At 47.6% G+C, this 20,853-nt stretch overlaps 1 protein-coding gene across 1 annotated transcript in view; it reads left to right on the top strand.

Annotated features, from left to right (window-relative positions):
• PAPPA (pappalysin 1) overlaps window positions 1-20,853 on the top strand; it is a 257,383-nt gene that overhangs the window by 156,021 nt on the left and 80,509 nt on the right. The window contains exons 11-13 of the mRNA XM_032634984.1: window positions 17,093-17,206; window positions 18,156-18,291; window positions 20,465-20,678. Of these exons, the coding sequence (XP_032490875.1) occupies window positions 17,093-17,206; window positions 18,156-18,291; window positions 20,465-20,678 (464 nt within the window). The remainder of the gene's footprint in view (window positions 1-17,092; window positions 17,207-18,155; window positions 18,292-20,464; window positions 20,679-20,853) is intronic.

The following is a 20,853-nucleotide window of genomic DNA, read 5'->3' as shown; positions in this document are numbered from 1 at the left end:
AGGGAGAGATGGACTGAGAGAGGGAAGTGCAAGGCACCCGTGCTGAGAGGTATGCTTCTCTGCCAGGGTGGTCCAACAAAGACTTCCCTGGGGCTCCTGCCCACCCCGGAACCCTTTACCCAAACTGGCCGTCTGTGTGCAGCTGGCAGAAGGGATGCTGGGCCGATGCCTGCATTTCTCTCCATCCTGGGAAAGAGCATGAGTTTGGGAGAGATCTGGTCTGCTGGCAGGATACCGCTCTCAGGAATGTGGATGCTGCTTGGGTGATGCCCAGGTCTGCAACGTAGCCTCCTGGGGCAAGGGGTCCGGGAAGAGAAAAGCAATGCAGAGCAATGTAAGGAAGGAGATAAACCGACATACATCAGGGACCTATGGTCAGGAGTTTATATTCCAGAGAAGGCAGAACTGTGTCAGTGTTGAGAGCCCGGGCTCCAGCTCAGCTGTCTGATAGGACTTTCAGTGACGATGGAAGTAGTCTATATTGGCACTGTAGCCTCTAGACACCTATTGTTTTGAGCCCTTGAAATGTGGCTCAGGAAAGTGAGGAACTGAATTTTTAATATTTTTTTTTTTGGCGGTACGCGGGCCTCTCACTGTTGTGGCCTCTCCCGCTGCGGAGCATAGGCTCCGGACGCACAGGCTCAGCGGCCATGGCTCACGGGCCCAGCCGCTCCGCGGCATGTGGGATCTTCCCAGACCGGGGCACGAACCCGTGTCCCCTGCATCGGCAGGCAGACTTTCAACCACTGCGCCACCAGGGAAGACCTGAATTTTTAATTTTAATTAGTTTAAAATTAAATAGCCTCAGGGAGATACTGAGCTACCCTAATGGAGCAGGTCTAGAGTCTATCACATCCCAGTGCTGCCACCTATAGTGAGATCTAGGGTAAGTTACATGGTCTCTCGGCCTCAGTCTCCTCATCTGTAAAATAGGAAAATCAAGTGGCAATTGCGAGTATTCCAGAAAATTGCACGCATAAAACACTTGGAACATTGCTTGGCATATAATAACTGCTATCTACATGTATTCAATTCAGTTATTGCATTAAACATTTATAACCAATCTGTGTAGTAAGAACTGTGTTCCCATTTCACAGATAGGGAAGCAAAGCCACACAGGGTCCCCTCGTCCAAGTGGTGAAACAGGAGGAAAGCCAGTGCTTTCAGGCTCCACAGCCCATGCACTTTCCAGGATACACACCACTTTCCCCAAGAATTTTTTTTAAATGTGTGGTCACTGCTGTGTGTTCCAAGATGAAGAACAAGGCCTGGCACGCAGTAGGCATTCGATAAATACTTACAACTAGGGCTTTCCTGGTGGCGCAGTGGTTGAGAGTCCGCCTGCCGATGCAGGGGACACGGGTTCGTGCCCCGGTCTGGGAAGATCCCACATGCCGCGGAGCGGCTGGGCCCGTGAGCCATGGCCACTAAGCCTGCACGTCTGGAGCCTGTGCTCCGCAACGGGAGAGGCCACGATAGTGAGAGGCCCACGTACCGCAAAAAAAACAAAATAAAACAAAAAAAACTTACAACTAAATCTGCACTTTGTTCTGTTAACAGCTTTGTACAGAAAGTAGGAAACAGCTACTGGAGGCCAGGCCCCAGGAAAAAGGCTCTACCCTTTTGCCTCTTATTATTCTGGTCTTAGAGATGTTCTCATGACTAGATTTCTATGGATATTGATGGAAACATAAAGGGCTGTCTGTCTGGCTTGAGAGTGTATGGTTCGCTTTCAGACAGGCCTCCCAGTGAGAGGCCCAGCCAAGGAAGGTGTGAAAGAGCAAGAGAAAGAAGGGAGGAAGGAGAGGTGGGGGAGAAGGGAAGAGGAATACAAAATTAAGGGAACTATACTCAAAATTTTGTAATAGCCTATAAGGGAAAAGATTCTGAAAAAAAAAAAAATATATATATATATATGTACGTATAGCTGAATCACTTTGCTGTACACCTGAAACTAACACAACATTGTATTAACATCAATTATACTTTAAAAAAAACTATTAGAAAGCTACAGTAATCAAAACAGTATGGTATTGGTATAAAGATAGACAAACAGATCGATGGAACAGAATAGAGAGTCCAGAAAATAGACCTCCTAACATAAAGAAAACTGATTTTGACAAATGGACAAAATATTTGAACAGACACTTCACCGAAGAAGATGCTCAATATCATTAGTCATGAGAGAAGTAAAAATTAAAACCGCAGTGAGATATTGCTATACATCTATTAAAACGGCTAAAATTAAAACAGCTGACCATATCGAGTGTTGGTTAGGATATGGAGGAACTGGAACTCTCATACACTGCTGGTAGTAATTTACAAAGTGCAATAACTTTGGAAAACAATTTGGCAGTGTAATCCAGCCATTGTATTCCTAGGTATTAAAAGAAAACATGTCCATACTAAGGGTCGATATATATATATATATATATATATATATGTATATGTATATGTATATTCATAGCAGTTTTATTCATGATAGGCAAAAACTGAAAACAAACCAAATGTCCATCAGCTGGTGAATTGGATAAATAAACTATCGTATATACATATAATGGAATATTGCTTGATAATAAAAATAATGAAGGGAGAGATGAAAAGGAATGACTAAACAATAATAAATGACAGTAATACCAATGACATAATAGTACTAACAATAGTTGATAATAATGATAGGAACAGTGTGAATGGTCCAGCTCTCAAGGCGGTTACTCCATGTCAGGACCTCTACCCAGAGGTTCACACCGTTTTAGCACATTTCTACCCACCAACCCCTCTACGAGGTAGTGGCTAACTTTCACTGGTTTACAGAGGACTAAATTGAAACTCACAAAGGTTAAGTAACTTACCCAAGTTTCTACAACTAGCCTAGGGGTGGGGCAAGGAAATCTAGAATTCGACCCCAAGACTGTCTTCCTCTAGAGCCAGGAGGGAAGAAGTAGGAAGGGATGAAGAAGGGAAATGTTACGTGAGTTTCTGGCATGCAGGGCTGTATGTAGATACTGGCATGTGCAAGAGCTCTTTCAATCCTGAAACAACCCTTCAAAGTAGGTGCCATCATCTGATTTTGCAGTGGAGGAATTTAGGCTCCTCGAAGTGTTCAAGGTCATGATGTCAATAAATGGCAGAATCTGAGATTCCAGCCCACATCTTTCCAAGTCAATGCGTGTGACTTGCACTGCTCATGGAAAGTTCAGGAAAGTGGCAGGTGTAGGATTGTTGAGGAGATCACATTGTGGGTTCCCATGGACAGCGTCTCAGAACAGCTGCTCCAACACCCTGCCTTTTTTGCAGATGTGTGCTGCCTTGTCCAAGGGCACCACTAGGGGAAAGCATCACTGCAGATAGTCTCTGTTCCTCAGAGGAATCTGCTGGTGGGGTGGTGGACACTTACGTCAGCAGTATCTATTGGGCATTTGATGGGCAAAGCCCCCAGTTTGCATATCAGGGTCACTATCCCTACCTCTGAAATCTGGAGAGGGAGGCCAGAGAGAAATGCCACCCTTCTCCTTAAGAATGAGAGCCCTTATTTGAGCTGGAAGGTCAGCAGGACACCGATAAAAGCATAAGTGATCCCTGTCCTTGCATGCGTCAGAACATTGCATCCTTTAGAGGCTCTTCCTAGGAGAAATCAAACTGAAAGCAGCCCTGGCAAGATGACCGCCCGCTCTTCAAAAAGCAAAGAGGAGAGGCAATCACTCAGTGGTTTCCAGGGTGATAGGAGGGGATCAGAAAACCCTGAGGTCTGCAGTAAAGGGCAGAACCCAAGGACAAGGCACCTTGGCATCAGGTGGGGTTCCCTGCAGGCAGTGTGACTCATACTTCATCTTGGTCACAGCTTGGAACACACAGCTATTGATTAGGAAAGCAGGAGGAGAGGAAGAAGGGGAAGAAGGAAGAAAAAACACGAAAACAACCTGGAAACTCCTAGTTTTATGAACTTGAGGAAGTCTTGTTCGTTTAACACACAGATGTTTTTAAGTGAAAAATCACTCCTTTGACCTTTCTTGAGTAGGCCAGTGTGGTCAAGACTGCCATTAACCACTGCTCAGCTATCCTTAGCCAAGGGTTTTGGTGACCAGGCACCAAGCTTGGATGTGGTCACCACTTTCCTGATTAACCCATGGACATCTCAGGGCTCCCAGAGTAGGCAAAGAAGAGGTCTGGTGGTTTCTTTAAAAATCCTGCTTCAGTTGAGTAGCTCTGAGCTGAGTGTTGGAGATTTCCAAGCTTCAGTGCTTTGCTCCTGAGTTGGCGGTGTCTCCCAATTCCACTCTAGAGCCAGTAAAGAGGGCATTTTAGAGTGAAGCTAACTGGATTTGTGTTCTCAGTCTTTGGTATCTGATTTTCTAAACAGGAAGTTTTGGGGTGCTGGATTTAGAGCAGACAGCATTGGTTGCTCCTATTCTAGAATTATGACATCCTGGTATTCTGGCCTAGAACCGGAAGTGTTTCCATGCTCAACGTCCTGTTTTAGAACTGACGATGCCTCTGGGCTCTGAAATACAAATGACGATGCTTCAGGATTCATATCTGAAGCTGGCAACGCCTCAGGATTTTCATCTTGTGCTGGCAGTATCTCTGCGTTTCGACCCAGAGTTGAGTGAACATTCTGGTTGAAGCTAACAGCATCCTCTTGATCTGATCCAGAGTCAACGCTGCTTTTATATCCTGTCCTAGAATTCGTGAAATGTTGTTAATTGCTTTCAGTACAGATTTTTTTAGAAAGAGATTTGGAAACACAGAAAGTTAGCAATGTGTTTTTTAAAATATAATGTGCTCAGAACTGTGTTTGCAGCAAGATTCTACATCTTGAACTTTATCCTTCATGCCTCTGTTATTGACATCATCTGGGAAACTGGGTTTGTCATGGCTCAGCTGTGGTCCAGTTTTTCTCCTTCTCTTGCCTTTTTTTCTCCAGCCCCTGCTCTTCAGAGCCCACTTGACATTAAGATTCTGCGTTTCAGGCCCGGCCCGTGGGCATGGACTGTCCCTCCTTTTCCATGCCCCTCTCAACCTGAACGGACCTCGAATACGGAACCCACCACGCTGTTTTGTGGGTATTTGCTGGGACAATCCTTTACTCTCCATCACATCCCCCCAGGGGTCTGGGAGCTCTTTGGGAGAAGGGGTTTTATCTTTATTGCCTTTTTTCCCCCTCTGGGATCCATTTTCCTCATATAGACCATGGGAGATAAAGAACCTAACTCGTAATAAGTGCCGTGTAAGCGTACATTGAATGAGGGCGTGAATGAATGAATGAATGAGTTAATGAGAGAGAAATACAAGAAAAAGTTGAGCTTTGGCTGGAAGAAAATTTGTCTTCCACAAGAAAACTGAGATCTCTGGGAACCCCCAAACACCTATCCCTCACCCCTAAAGAATTTTAAGAAGATCCTGCAACCCACTCTTCTAACCCTGTCAGCATCTTACTGTCGGAGGAGACCGCATGTGCCATGAAGTCACCCACGGACCGTCTGGCCGGGGATCCCGTGTCCCTCCTCTGCTGCGGGAGATTACGTAAGCTGGACAGCAGCCTCCAGATGTTAGCAGTTTCTGCTCATTTCTTTCCTCCCTTTTCAGCAACAATAATAATAATTAAAACAAACACAGGCCTCATCCCCTCCCCGCACCCCTGAAATTACAAACAGGTGGGCCCAGATGCCCTTCCCGTCCAAAGGCCTAGTCTCTTAAGTCCAGTTCCGAGCCTCGGCAAGGCCTGCCCTGCCCTGAGCTGGACAGCCAGGCCAGCTGCCCTGTGGCTAGGGCCTCAGGCCCCAGAGTGGGTACATGGCCGTGTCATGAGAAGGGCCCACGCTGGACTTTCCCTCTCTCTGGCTCCCACCCCCAAAGCCTTGGCCTCCAACTTAAATGGATGTATTTTGGAGGACTAGGTGGCTTAAGAGATTAGTAATGAGATCCCAAGTCTTTCAGTGCTGGGTCAGGAGTTCAGAGGCGGGCCTGGGTGACTAGTGAATGGCGTAATTACGGGGAGATGGGAGCAGGCCTGCGGAGGGCCCGTGTGAAATGAGCCCGGCCAGGCCTTTAAAGGGACGAGTTGTCAGCAGCACAAAAGCCGACCGCCACATCCGACACTAATCACTCTCCCCTGTTAGAGGATTTACTAGCTGGAGGAGTCCGAGCCCCCTGCCCAGTGCCTCCTCAGAACGGGTGTCTGGGTTCCGGTGATGAGCACGGCCCGATGCCCGGCTCTGCTGTCTGTGAGATCAGAGATGATGCTGACCCCACGGGGTGGAGTGGTGAGAACTCTGCGTTTCAGACAAAGTCAGTGGCTGACCTGTGTCCTTATTTTAATTATGGCTACCACTGCCATGGTGGTGATTATTTCTTCCTCTCCCTTGGCTTCAGTTTTCCCACCGGTAAATGGGTAATAGGAATCGCCCTTTCACAAAGGACACAAGGATGGGATTGATGGAGGTGAAGGCAGCTGGGTGCTCACCATCGCCACTGTTACTGTTGCAGTTCTCAACATCACCACTTACGCTAGGTGGGCCTGTTTCCTCATCTGTATCGTGGGAGGTAGCCTTACAGTAACACAGGCAGGAATCAGACCCGGACTTCACATTCCTGACAGGTGCGGCTTCGGGCTGCCATTATCCCCTTTGGACCTCGGGCTCGTTACCTGTAGGGTACGTGAGGATGGCAGAAGGAGGAGAGGCTCTGTACTTGGGACATAGTTGCTGGTCATAGTTACTGGTTTAAGTGTGTTGGCAAAGAAACACACTTTGTCTTTGCCGTTTATCATGGATGCTTTCTCAGGCCTCTTGCATAAATGTTTCCCTTAGAAGAGAGTTGGAACATCCAATTTCTGTCCCCTAGAAATCCTGAGCTTCTGTCTATAAAATTAAGCCATTGAGTGAGCAGTCCCCATCAATCCTATGACTCTGAACCGTTTCTTTTCTAAGAAGTTTAGTTTCTCCACCTGTAAAAATGTCAGTATGCTGTGGAACAGTGGTCTCTTAAATGATCTCTTTGCTCCTTTCGCCTTGAGAGCCTAGGCTTCTTTTCCATGACCATTTGATCAGGCCAGGAGTTTGAACCCCAAACCACAGGATTCCAGACGTGTGGGGAGGTACAGGCCAGGAGGGTATTAGACCCCTGAGGAGTGTGAAATGCCCGATGTGTTAGGGACAGACCCTGGGAGCAATGAGGTACTAATCACCCCAGAGCGGAGCCCCAAGGCCGGAGGGCATCTCATGCTGGGTTATCTTATCTGGAAGTGTCTCCTGGGTGGAGGCCCTGAGGTCTGCTGCTATTTCCAGATCACTGGGTGAGAGGAGGAGGTATCCCTACATTCCATGCACCGGCCCTATGCACAGGAAATACCTCTTTGCTTGATTGTCTGTCCATGCCAAATAATAAATCCTGAAATTGAAAGAGGCAATCCAGCCCTCCCCTTCCCTTCTATCTTTTTAAGGCAGGTATCAAAGGGGAAACTGCTCTAGGGGCCTAGGGAAAGTGATCGTTATTTCTAATGGTCAGTAAAGAAAGCCTGGCTTTTCTTCCTTCCTTTCTCTCTCTGTCTCTCTTTCTCTCTCTCTCTCTCACTATTAAGTGTGTAAAAAGGAGGTTGGAGGAGGGGATTGAAAGTGTGTGTGTGTACCCACGCACACACATGTGTTATATAATGTTAACCCTCGGTTGCCCTTAAAGTTTTTTTTGTTGTCGTTGTCATATTCAGAGGGTCAGTTTGGAGTAAGGGGCATAGGAAGGAGGTCAGGATGGGCAGAGGGGTGGGGAGAAGAACCCAGGTGGGAGAGGACTACAGTACTCCCAGCTGGTGAGAGAGGCCCTGAGCCCGAGTCGGAGCGTTTGGGTGCCTGTGTCCATGTCACCTTAATGGAGACCAGGTATGTGGAGCACATGTTAGAAGCCTGATATATAGTAAAGGATCAATAACATTTATTGTGGTCTTTGTTAGTTCATTCAACTAAACCTTTGTTTAGCGCCTACTCCAGGCCTTCCTCTGCTCTTAGGGTTGAAGATATAACAAGTAAGACCTCATTCTTGCCCTCAATGAGCTAACAGCCAAGTTCAAGGATTGCACGTAGGGCAATCCTAACCCATCATGAGTGGCTTAACGTTTTGTTAAGATGGTTTCAGAGGTCTACACTCAGGGGAACAGCAGGCACTGTTTAATGATATCTGTGCTGGGCAAGAGATGGGGGAACGGCAGCACTGATCCCATGTGTTTGCCTCAACCGGTCCGCTGGGCTCAGGGGCCATTGTACTTCCTTTAGCTATCACTAAGGAAGGCACTCTCCTCGAAGCTCATGCATGTAGACACATGGACAGACGAGAAACCACAATGCAGTGTGTTGCACAAAGGCTGTGACAGAGTTCTCGGAAAGTCCAGCCACAGGGTGGGAAGAGGACGGACTTTGAGTCAGACCACTTGACTTTGACCTCTCAGCCAGAGGGGAGTGACCAGTGCCTTCCAAACCTCAGAGTCCTTATCTCTACAAGAGGGACAAAAAACGCCTATTCCTCAGGGTTATTATGAGGGCCAGAGGAGATAATACACGGGCAGCGCCAGTACTGGGAGGCTGTCCTTAAGAGTTGGTGCCCTTTCCCTCCCCCACAGGAGCTCTGAGGAGGGGGCAGTACGTTCCTGAAGGAACTGCCACGCCAGCTTTACAGAGGTGGCTTTATTTCACGTGGACCCCTCTGTGTCCCGGTCTCCTGAGGCAGACTTTCCCTCCTGCAGTTTTCATATCAAGGAACCCTGCCCACCTCTGCAACCTTGCAATTCTTGGGGAAATAACTTGGCATTGAACCTGTAAACCTGAGGTTAAAATGTGGCCTAAGTAGAAATATTGGGAAACACTGCCTGGGGACCGTGTGTGTGTGTGTGTGTGTGTGTGTGTGTGCGCACGCGCGCGTGCGTGCTCTCTTGCACGCGTGTCTACGCTAATGTGTATTGTTATTGTCGGCATGCACCCCACCCTCCCTACTCCCTATTCCTTTTCCTCTCTTTTTCTGTGAGGCCCATTCCCAGGTCCCTTTGAATTGAAAGAGGAAATTGGAGAGGATGGGCTAGAGGTTTGACAGGCACTTCCTCCCTCCTGTGATTGACAAAAGGGCATGTAAATCTGTAAAAGTGAAATTCAATAGAAACCTCAAGGCATCTCCCCTGTGTGGGAAAATACCAGAACTCCCACTCCCCCTCTTCTCTCTCCATCCCCCGCCTTTGTGTACATCGTGTGTGGGTGGAAGATAAACTGGATTTAAAAAACCCTTTGAAAGCAAGACATCGTTAACTCCTCTAATTGAAAGCAGTCTTCTGCAAGGGAGGAGGTTTGGAGGTGGGTGCTGGCTGTAGTGGCTGGCGGTGCCTGGCCTGGACGAAAGGGCCCACGTCCTGGGGCCGCAGACGCCTCTGCTGCTGTCAGCGAGGCCCCAGAGGACCCTACAGCGTTCTTTCAAGCCAGTCTCTCTGTTCCCCACTGAGCTCTATCCCCCACCTGTCTATCAGATGTGATGGCAAGAATCGGATCCCTGAGGAGCTTCCCAGCTCAAACATCCAATGATGTCAAAACTTTGGGAGAAGAACTTCCAGCTCTTTTGCAGCATATGCACAAAAGGAAAAGAAAACAAAAAACAGGAAACGCATTGCTGGAATGGCTGCAGTAAACTTTTAGGTTACTTCTCCAGTTGTCTTAGACAGAAAAGGCGGCCATGATATTCGTTGGCTTTTGGCTTCAGAGTGTCAGAGACATGGGATCCATGAGTCAGCTCAGGCCCACAGGAGGGTCACACTTCACTGCAGGATCAAGACTCTCTTCAGCAGCTCTTGCTGGAAGAAGCTGGACATCAAAAGCTGGCAGAACGTCAGAACAGAAAAGCCCTTTGGGGATCCATCTTACTCTGTCCTACAAGTGCGGAGAATGAGTGTCAGAGGAAGCCAGCCATTGAGTCAGCTCTAGGAGGCAGGGCCCGGAGCCTGGCGGTCTTGGGCTCTTTCAGCCGACAGCCCCACCCCAGGGCAGAGCTGTAAGGCTCTGCTTTTGTCTGCTGAAGAGGCTTCCCGGAGAAGCAACAAAAAAAATTCCCAAGTCCATCCTCCGGAACAGCCCTGAGCAATGTGTAGGCAGACCCTTTTCAAGTTGCATCTACAGGTAAGAGTGGAGTTTGCACCTGGATTTGAATCCTGGTTCTACTACCTAGTTGTGTGACCTTAGGTGAACTACTGGGCTTCAATTTCCTTACCTATTAAACGGGGATAATATTTATACTATATTTATATAATATAAATATATTTGTAATACATTTATAATATATATTTATAGTATAAATATGAGTATATTATAAGTATAAGCATATTATATTTACGTTATAAATACAAGTATACAAGTATATATTTATATTTCCTTACCTATTAAATGGGTATAATATTTATATTTATATAATATGAATATATTATATTTGTAATATATTTATATTTATATTATATTTATATTATAAATATATTACATTTATATTATAAATATAGGTGTATTATATTTATATTATAATATATTTATATTTATATTTCCTTATCTATTAAGTGGGTATAGTATCAGTACTATCTCACAGAGTTGAAGGTTGTGTGATCTCGTGCGTATGGAGTCCTGGAAGCAGTGGCCAGCATAGAACAGCCAGTCGGTACGGTATACACTGCTGTGGTTATTGTTGTTCACTGGGTACCTCTTGTGTCCTGTGTGCTGGGCAATCTGCTAGGATTTATTTGAGGATAAATAAAACATGGTTCTCACCTTGGAAGCCTTCAGGGTTTAAAGGGATAAGACCGCGCTCTAAACAACTATAATCCAACTTGACAAGTGCTGTAACTGAGGTATATATAAAGAACTATATGGACACATCAGAGGGAGCGATTAATTCTGCCTGGGGGGTGAGCCAAGGCTTTCTGAGGAGGGCTGATATTTGAGACTGGCTTTGAAGTGTGTGTAGTATTTCACGGAATGGGCCGTCCACTGCAGTGGGGTGGAAATCTGGGCACAACGTCACAGTGGTGGAGTCCACGGCGTGTTGGGGGGAAGGGTCCTCCAGCGGGAAGCGAGCACCACGGTGTAGTGGCGTGGATGCCTGCCCGCTGCGTGAGGCAGGAGCGCAGCTGGCTGTGAACCTGAGGATGTGGCTGGAACCAGCTCCCGAAGGCCTTTGTAAGCCGTGTCTAGGAAATTTTCCATCCTGTGGTCCACGGACCGCCGTGGAAGGTGTGATAAGTGGCAACGCGACGTGATGAGTTTTGCACTCTGGAAAGTTAATTATGGGGACCTTTGGAGCAGGGAGAGTGCAGTGTGTGGAGTGACTAGAGACGAAGAGAGTGGTAATCGGTACCCTCTTCTCCATCAGCGGAAGCGGAGGTTTTAACCAAGACAGCAGCAGTCGTGGTGCCATGTGATTGAGTACACAGAACGTGAGAACTGATGCTGATCGGAGTCCAGCATCAGTTCTCATACACAACTGGATATATGACCTTGAAAGAGTTAGTTAAAGCTTCTTTGCCTCATTTCCTCATCAGAAAAATGGGATAATTCCAACCTTACAGAGTAATTGAGAGGATTAAATGATACTGTGACCGTGAGACCTTGGTGGATAGTATTACTGTGGGTGTCCTTAAGCGCCGGGGGCAACCACTACACCTCATAGATGGGGAGACAGGTTGGGAGAGATGTCCAGCTAATAAGTGACAGCCAGAAACAGCCCAGGTCCCCTGTGTCTCTTGTTTGGTATTTGAAGTAAGCACAGATATCTCTGAAGATGACAGAGAGTCTAAGGGAGTGTGCTCAAGTTGAGACCTTCCCCCTCAAGGTCAAGGGGAAAACGGGGTTGCTCACTCCTTGGTTCCTGCAGGCCCTAAGATGGGGATGAAAGGCAGTGACCGTCTCAGCTTCCATCCAAGACGTAGGGCTGGGCTTCCTGCAGAAGAGAGCGACACGAGCACCAGAATTCCTGCCATGAATTCTTGGGGGAGGGGTAGAAACCTCACTGGAGATGGTTCTGCACAACCAAGGTGGGATATAGAGGGTGCAGAACATAGGTGAGGGCAGGGCATCAGTTCTGGGAACCAGAAAAATGTGTACTTTCATATTAATTTTGCCACTTACTTGCTGTCTTGTATTGTGCAAGACACTTGCCCTCCCTTGACCACTGAAAAGGGAATGGTCTCAGCAGATGACCTATTTAAGTCCTTCTAACTCTAAAACTCTAAAATAAGGAAGCGTGTAAGTGTGTTGCTGCTTAGAGAAAAGAGGAGGAGAAAGTGCAGCCAGACACATTCCCCTGGCTGTTGGGAAGAATCCGTCCAAAGGTAAACTGGGCTCTTTGTAAATGGAAGTGAGTTCTCTGTCCATGAAGTAATCAAGAAGATGCTGGGTAATCCCTCCTCCAACCCTGAAAAGACCTGAGTGAGGGTGCTTGCAAGCCCAACCACATCTGCTCTTTGCCTAGCAATATTATATGAATTTCTCTTTTTGCCCCTTCACTGGATCATTTATTTATTAATGTATTCAGTAATTCAGTAAATATCAACATCTTAGTCATTCAAAACAATATTTGTTCTATTTCATTTTATTGTGATGAGAACACTTGAAAAGAAATCTACCCTCTTCAGTTTTTATGTGTACAATACAATATTATCGACTATAGGTACAGTGTTGTACAGCAGACCTTTACAATTTGATCATCTTGCTTCAGTGAAACTTTTTGTTGATTTATACGTTGAATAGCAACTCCTTTTTTTCCTCTCCCCACAGCCCCTGGCAGCTACCATTCCACTGTTCGATTCGGTGGGTTTGACTATTTTAGATACCGCATGTAAGTGGAATCAGGCAGTATTTGCCCTTCTGTGACTGCCTTGTCACACTTAGCGGGATAACCTCAGGATTCGTCTGTGTAGTCATATATGGCAGGAGTTCCTTCTTTTTAAAGGCTTAATAATATTCCACTGCATGCATACACCAAATTTAGTTTATCCATTTATCTATTGATGACATTTAGGTTGTTCCCACATCTTGGCTATTGTGACTAATGCTGCAATGAACATGGGAGTGGGCAGTGCAGAAAGATCAGTTTCAGCTAGAGGAGACCCCCTCCTTATCTTTCTAGAAGAACCTGAAGCCTAGAGGCTGCCAGTATGTTTCTAGAGCCTCCGTGATGTATTCCACAAACCAGTGAGTGATGTATAGGGAAGGAACAGATCTTGTTCATAGCAGCATGACAGAGAGGCTAAAAGTGTTACTCTTATCACCCCCGTGACATCTCTGGGGCTGGGGGCGGCAAGGTAGAGCCCTTGGCATCATGTGAAGGATTTGTGTGTCAGAGAATGGGAGGGAGAACAGAACGGCTCTGCCTGGGATTTGAGAGAGGTGCAGATTAGGAAGGGAGAAGGAGTGGGAGAGCTTGAAAAGGTCACTGAAGAAACTGGGCGAAGGTGATGGTGAGTGAGGAGGAACTTGGGGTGATGGTGTGAGAGCTTGAGTCCACATGGGGTGTGCGATGTAACTCTCCTCGTTCCCCCACAAAATGTTCAGTAAAGTCTACACTGCTCAGTAATATTTTATGGAATTGGATTTGCTCTTTTAGAAGGTGCAAAAAAGTGGGTGGATGAAAGCAGGGCATCCCCACAGAATCAGGTACCTGGGGATCACACTTAGGTGTGTGACCATCCTTTTGGCCAAAGGCAAGGCTCTTTTCCTCTCAGAGAGAGCCTGGTGTGCCATAGGTCTTCCATAAATGGCTGCTGAATGAGCAAATTCATGCAAGGTCTGTAAAAGCTGGGGGCTTGTGAGTGTTTGCAGCCTCCCCGCACCTCCCCAGGAACACAGATGGTTTTAAGATCAGCTGGGGCTTTGGGCAAAGGTTCAGCTGGATTTGTTTGTTCCTCTCTGATCTACTTTGACTGTCCCTGGTCAGGATCGCAGCCAGCCTGAAACAAACACAAAACTAAATAGGAACCCAGGAGAATAAAATAACAGCAGCTCGTTCCTCTGAAGTCCTGTCTGGTGCTGATGGAGCTGACAAGATAAGAGGAAACCAGGTTTAAGTAGCGAGAGGGCTTTGTTCAAGTCCGAGCCTTCTCTGACTGTGAATGCCGTAGTTGCAGAGATAAGCCCCCTGCCCTAGCACTCCAGAGATGTGCTCCACCACTCTCTGCTGGGGGACAGGCAGCTAAGAACACAGGGGAAAGAATTCCAAAACGATACATGTCAGATTGCTGGCCTGGGTTTCAAATGCCATAGATAGTTTATGCGGAGTCTCGCACTGTTGTAAGAATGTAACACAATCTACTGGCAGAGCTGCATGAGCTCAGTCTCGGTTGTTTTCGAGAAAAAATAAATAAACTTGAAAAACGTCTTCCAGCCCATTAAAGTGGCTTGTTTTACCCGTAGTCTTCTCGGTATTAGGCTTCTAGAGATGTGAGTAACCGAAGCCGACACCTAATTCCTGGCCAGTGAGATGGCTGATTCTTGGCACTTTTACTCTCCTTAGGACGTTACCTGTGACATTCAGGAAACTAATACTGTATTCCCAGGACCCACTGACACCTTGGGGAGGGGGGAGGGAAACTTTGGCGATGAACAAGTTTCAGTACTTTTCAATGTTTTTAAAGCAGTGAAGCTCTCATGAAACATTACAAGGCAGCTTGATATATAAAGCAGTTGAATGAAGATACTCTGGTTGAAACAGTGGAGCAGAAGCTAAGTACATCTTCTCACATCCTGACCCTCAGACTGATACCTCCAAGCAACCCTAGGAATCTATAGGCAACACCTTGAAAACCTATGACCCAATCCAACATTCAGATGTGAAAGGTAAACCGAGGTCCACAGAGCGGAGATAACTAGCCCACAGTCACACATCAAATTGTGAGGGAGTTTGAACCAGAACCAAGTCTCTAATCCAGCTCACCATTGCAGAACTTCCCAGGTGACAAAAAAATTTTCTTCTTCTATTTGAGGTTTCAAGAATAAGCTGAAGATGTTAACTTTAAGGGAAATTGGGTAAAGCATATATGGAACTCTTGGTATTACCTTTGCGAGTTTCCTGTAAATATAAAATTACTCCAAAACAGAAAGTTTATTTTAAAAAGAAGCATTGCATCTTGCAATTGTGGATCACAGTGCAGCCATGTGTTTCAGCTTGGCTTTGATAAGTGAATCTGATGTGTAACTTTTCCATGCTATTTTTAATTCTTCTACACTCATGTATATGAATCCCTGGGTATAGTCTCGCTTTCCATGATTTTTATAAAGAGCGTCATAACGCACTTACACCTTGTTCTTTTTTAGTCACTCAGTGTTATGCCTTTGCAGTCTCCCCATGTTGAGATCTATGAACTCACAAATAGGGCTTCCGTTTTGCTTGGCCAGGGTCCCTACTGAACCAGGTGTTAAATATTGTTAGGATCATCACTACATTTGAATCCCATTCAGTCCTCTTAATATTCTTTTGCTTACAGAATCCTATCATATGAATATATCATATTTTATTCATCCCTTCTTCAACAGGTGAACATATAAACTCTCCCTAATCTTTTGCTACTATAGACATGGCTGCAATGAATACGGAATGCATAGTCTTGACCCTTGTATATATTTTTTTTTTTTTTTTCCCTTTTTTTTTTTTTTTTTTTTTTTTTTGCGGTACGCGGGCCTCTCACTGTTGTGGCCTCTCCCGTTGCGGAGCACAGGCTCCGGACGCGCAGGCTCAGCGGCCATGGCTCACGGGCCCAGCCGCTCCGCGGCATGTGGGATCTTCCCGGACCGGGGCACGAACCCGCGTCCCCTGCATCGGCAGGCGGACTCTCAACCACTGCACCACCAGGGAAGCCCTTCCCTTTCTTTTTGTTTGTTTTACTTGTGTACGTTTGTTTTACATGATTGAGATCAGATTATCTCACTTTTTTTCATAGCTTATAAGACCTTAGAGTTCTTTAGGTTGGCCTTACATTTTAGATCCGTAGCCTGAGACCCGCAGGTGTGGAATGGAATGACAGGCCCAAATTCCTGGGGCAGGTTGGACAGAGGAGCCTCATTAGAGGTCCGAGGAAAAGCTCTAATGTGGGATGACCTTCTGCAAAAAGTCTGACCAATCTCAAGAACATCTCGGCTCTTCCTCTCCTTTTCCATCCTAGCTCTTTTCTAGTCTAAAATTTATAGTAATGTATGCATACGTGATTCCTTGATGAATGTCTGTACACACTGTCACTCTAAGCTCCGTAGCATCTGACCCATCTGCCGTCTTGTCCCAGAGTGCTCGGCAAATGGCAGTTACTCAATAAATGTTATTGGAATGAATGAATGAACCAATGGAATGAAAGGACGTTTGGATACACAAGATACTCCTCAGTTTGAACAATACTACTTGTCTATACATGCTTCATGTTTCTTTTAAAACCATTTGATATATCTGTCATTGAGAATGAACGTGTGTGTGTGTGTGTGTGTGTGTGTGTGTGTGTGTGTGTGTGTGTGTGCAAATCTATACAAATGGTAGAGCTGATTTTCTTTGGGGAAAGCAAATGCTCGCATCGTCATAGTCTTTGTTCTCTCATTAATGTAGCTCTGAGCACAATTTACGGATTTGCTCTAAAGTGGTCTGCTTGGTATTCAAGAGTCTGTGAGATCCAAGCCCCTCAGGCCTGCCTTTGATGCCCTTTCCCCAAGCTCTGTTATACCAGGCAGCTTGTCACTAATCATTCTGGGCTTCTGCTTTCCTCTGAGCCCTTGCTTCTATTCCCTGCATGTGCAATGCCCTTCCTTTCGTAGCTACCCTGTTCTTCCAGCCCCAACTCAAATGTCAACTCTTCCAGGACTCGTCCCCACGAGAATGTCTCTGGCATCTCTACCACCAAAACGTGTTATCTGTCCTTTCCTTAATAACATTGACGATTTTCTCTTCTACATTAGAATGTGGGCTCCTGGAATAGACTCTTGTCAGTTCATCCCTATTTCTTCCTGCAGTGTCAAGAACAAAATAGGTGGATAGTAAAGTTTTGTCGCGTTGAATTTAACTCAACCTCTGAGACCCTCTAAAACATTTGTTTCCCTTTATCTTTTTCCAGGTGTGTCGAACCAAGGTGATAGATCTCAGTGAAGGCATTTCCCAGCATGCCTGGTACCCTTGCACCATCAGCTACCCGTACTCCCAGCTGGCTCAGACCACTTTCTGGCTCCGGGTAAGTCAAAGCTTTGAGAGCCTTAGATTCTCCAGCAGTGGCCCCCAGGAGGCACTGCCTCCTGTGACCCTTTCTCAAGGTGGTTTTGTCTACCCACTGAGGATGTTAATTGTAAGGACAGAGAAGAAAACACTTAGCAGCGGGACGCTTCCTGGAATGGAATCCCTTAGTTGCTCATGGGATGCCTTCAGTCAGTCTTATTTTGGCCAAGAGTTTAGATACCATTTGTCTGCCTGGAAGACCATCATTGTTCAAGGCCTTTTAAACTGCCTTCTCCTTGAAGTTTTCGCTGACCCCCACAGAGAGAAGGGACTGTCCCTTCCCTTCTGGTCCTCCACGCGTGGCCATCTATTGGATGGCTCTTGTCAAGTGCCATGGTATTCCGTAGCTGTCTGTGGGCCCATCTTCCTGACTGTGGATTGTGATTGTTTCAAGTTTTGATTTGTGTGTTACTGACCTACATTGAACTCCACCGTCCACAGAAATGCAAGAGCATATATCTTATTTACCTTTGTCTCCTCGGCACGTAGTACAGAGGTTAGTTAGCGTGGAGAAGTGATGGATAATGATAAGTACCATTTTGCGTGGTTTTAATGTATGCCAGACCCCTTATTATCAGTATCTTACTGGAGCCTCCCAGCCATCCTGTGATGTAGCTATTTACGTATCCATCACTTGGAGGTGAGGGAACTTGGGCCCAGAGCAGCACAGCCACCAGTGGACATCACACAGCTTGGAAAGAGCAGAAGCTACGTTAGAGCAATCTCTGACCTCAGAGCCTGTGCTCTTCACGCTGAGGTTTCACTGCCCACCTGTTCCCACCATGGGACCGTGATAAGTAGTCCAGCTCCTGTAATGGAAGATTCTCCTTCAAAGCCCCGCCCCGTGGCTGCCTCCGCGCCGCACGCCTGGCTGCGTGAGTGAGCCTCCTGTGTCCTCTGCATTTCAGGCGTACTTTTCTCAGCCGATGGTTGCCGCGGCTGTCATTGTCCACCTGGTGACCGATGGGACCTATTATGGGGATCAAAAGCAGGAAACCATCAGCGTCCAGCTGCTTGACACCAAAGACCAGAGCCACGATCTAGGTGAGCGTTGCCCTCGGGTGCGGCGTGCTTTCGGTACCTGCTTCCGCACGTGCCTGTGCGTGGTTGTAAGCATCGGCTGAGGATGAGCGCTTTCCTCCCCTTTCCTCTTTCTTGCTTCTCTATTTGCCATTCTGGTTGCCTTCAAATCAGGATGTGTTTGTGTATCCAGAGAAGCCCGAATCTGACAGGTGTGGGCATAAGGGGTTCACGTCAAAGTCCTCCTTTCAATAGCTCCCTTCTACCCAACGCCTTTACCCTCAGGCATCCCGTGAGATCCTCAAAAGACCCTGGGAAGGAGACTGAGTAAAGGTTCTTTCCCGTTATGTGTGTCATCACCCGAGACCCAAAGAGAGGCATCGAGAGGCCCGGGTCACGTGGGAGGAGCCAGCAGGAGAGCTGGGGAGCCAGGCTTTCAGAATCATCGCCTGCTGTGCTTCACCCTATAGCCGTGGTGTCCGTCATAGTAAACGAGCCATTACTTGAGATGTTGTGACCCGTGCAGAGCACAACACCCAGCGCTCAGGAAGTCCCATCACCCCCTCCCACACTTCCCAGACACCCTGCCCCGTCTACCTCTGGGCAGCCAGGCCAGGAGTTTGGAATTCCAAGCCAGTGCTGAAGTCCAGGCTTCAAAGCTGTGCCCGCACCATTCCACAGGGAGCTCACTTCAAAGACCCATAGGAAGCAAGCATGCGAGGGGTCACTTCGGGGTCAAGCAGAAGCCAAGGCAGCAGGAGGGGGTTTGTTTTGTTTTTATGTTTACTTATTTGGTTAGTTTTCAAGGCGAGGGGGACCCTTTAATAAGGAAGAAGAAGAAAACCCTGCTGGATTTCTCTGGATTCCCGGGAAATGTCCCTAAGTGAGAAGCAAACATTTTCATAGCGGTCCTGGCATCACAAAGGGCTCTGCGGAGAGACTTCCAGAGGAGCGGGGAAGAGTCAGGTTCCAGCGAAGATCCTCAGACCCTGCTAGCTGATGCCTGGGGTGTCCACATGTCCCTCCCCGCTGGGTCTCCTGTCCTGTGTCCTCAGCTTCCTGGCACCCCTTGCGGAGGCTCTGCAGCTCTAAGACAGTGGACCACACAAGGGGACCCGCAGGCCTCCCAGGACATGGTTAGGATCATCCCATTCTTTAGATGCAGGCACTGAGTGAGTGAGTGTTAGGGCTTCGGTGGATTCACATAGTAAAGAAATGGCACTGATGTCCGTCAAACACCGGAGCCAGCTTCAGTTTTACTGAACTCCAACCCACCCCATCATTCCCTTCCCTCCCCTTCTGATGTACCTTTTCTCCCGTCCCTCTCCCTCCCCCCTTCCTTTCTTTCTTTCTTTTTTTGCGGTATGCGGGCCTCTCACTGCTGTGGCCTCTCCTGTTGCGGAGCACAGGCTCCGGACGCGCAGGCTCAGCGGCCATGGCTCACGGGCCCAGCCGCTCCGCGGCATGTGGGATCTTCCCGGACCGGGGCACCAACCCGTGTCCCCTGCATCGGCAGGCGGACTCTCAACCACTGCGCCACCAGGGAAGCCCCCCACTTCCTTTTTGAAGCCCGGGGACTTCTAGAAAGAACTGAGAGCTTCTGAGTGAAGCAAGTTTGGACTTTCCTTGGACTTCATATGGCTTGCTTTTCTGTTTCCCTCTGGAAAGCCACCTCCTGGTCGTGATTCTCTGTCTCCTCTTTGCAGAGTGGGTACAGAGGTCCTTACCTCACAAGAGCTGCTCCCAGATTCCTAGATTAAAAATGAGAGTAGGCTTTTTACGCCGGGAATGACTTATTTCTGTGAATTATTTCCATCATTTATATGACAGACCGGGAAGGCAGCCTGAAAACTAGCAACTCAGACCAGCAAGCCCTCATGCAATGTGGGAGGGAAGTGAGGGCCAGTGGTGCTTGGCCAAGGGGTGGCCATTTGGGGGAGGGGGAGGAGCTGTGAGCCCTAGGTGAAGGGAAAGCTTAGGGGGCAGTGAGGCAAGGGGATTGGAAAGATTTGGAACCAAGAGAAAAAGGCAGACAAAGAAACTTTCAATCAAACTCAAAATCCCCACTGGCCACCCAATGGTGCTTTTGTGCAGTGACATGAAAGGGTCTGGGGGCTTCGGGAAGGGCCCGTTGGGGAGGGCGTGACTGGCCGTGAGTAATGAGCCTGGCCCCTCGGCCCTCTGTTTCCCCTGACAGGCCTCCATGTTCTGAGCTGCAGGAACAATCCCCTGATTATCCCTGTGGTCCACGACCTCAGCCAGCCCTTCTACCACAGCCAGGCGGTACGTGTGAGCTTCAGTTCACCCTTGGTCGCCATCTCGGGGGTGGCCCTCCGTTCCTTCGACAACTTTGACCCCGTCACCCTGAGCAGCTGCCAGAGAGGGGAGACCTACAGCTCTGCCGAGCAGAGGTAAGGCACCCTGGGTCGGCTCGCCCTGGGCCATTTTGTAGCCAAGTGGAGAAGAAGGGGTTCTGGAACCGGGCAGCCATATGTGTTGCAGTAAAAAGTCTGTGTGTTTCTCCCTTCCCTATCCTCTGGCCTCTGGTCAACTCTGCCTTTGGGCTCGGGAGGCCCACGCGTCTCT

This window comes from Phocoena sinus, chromosome 6, assembly GCF_008692025.1.
Source record: "Phocoena sinus isolate mPhoSin1 chromosome 6, mPhoSin1.pri, whole genome shotgun sequence".
In the NCBI taxonomy this organism is placed as follows: Eukaryota; Metazoa; Chordata; class Mammalia; order Artiodactyla; family Phocoenidae; genus Phocoena; species Phocoena sinus.
This window is presented reverse-complemented; position numbering and strand designations above follow the sequence as displayed.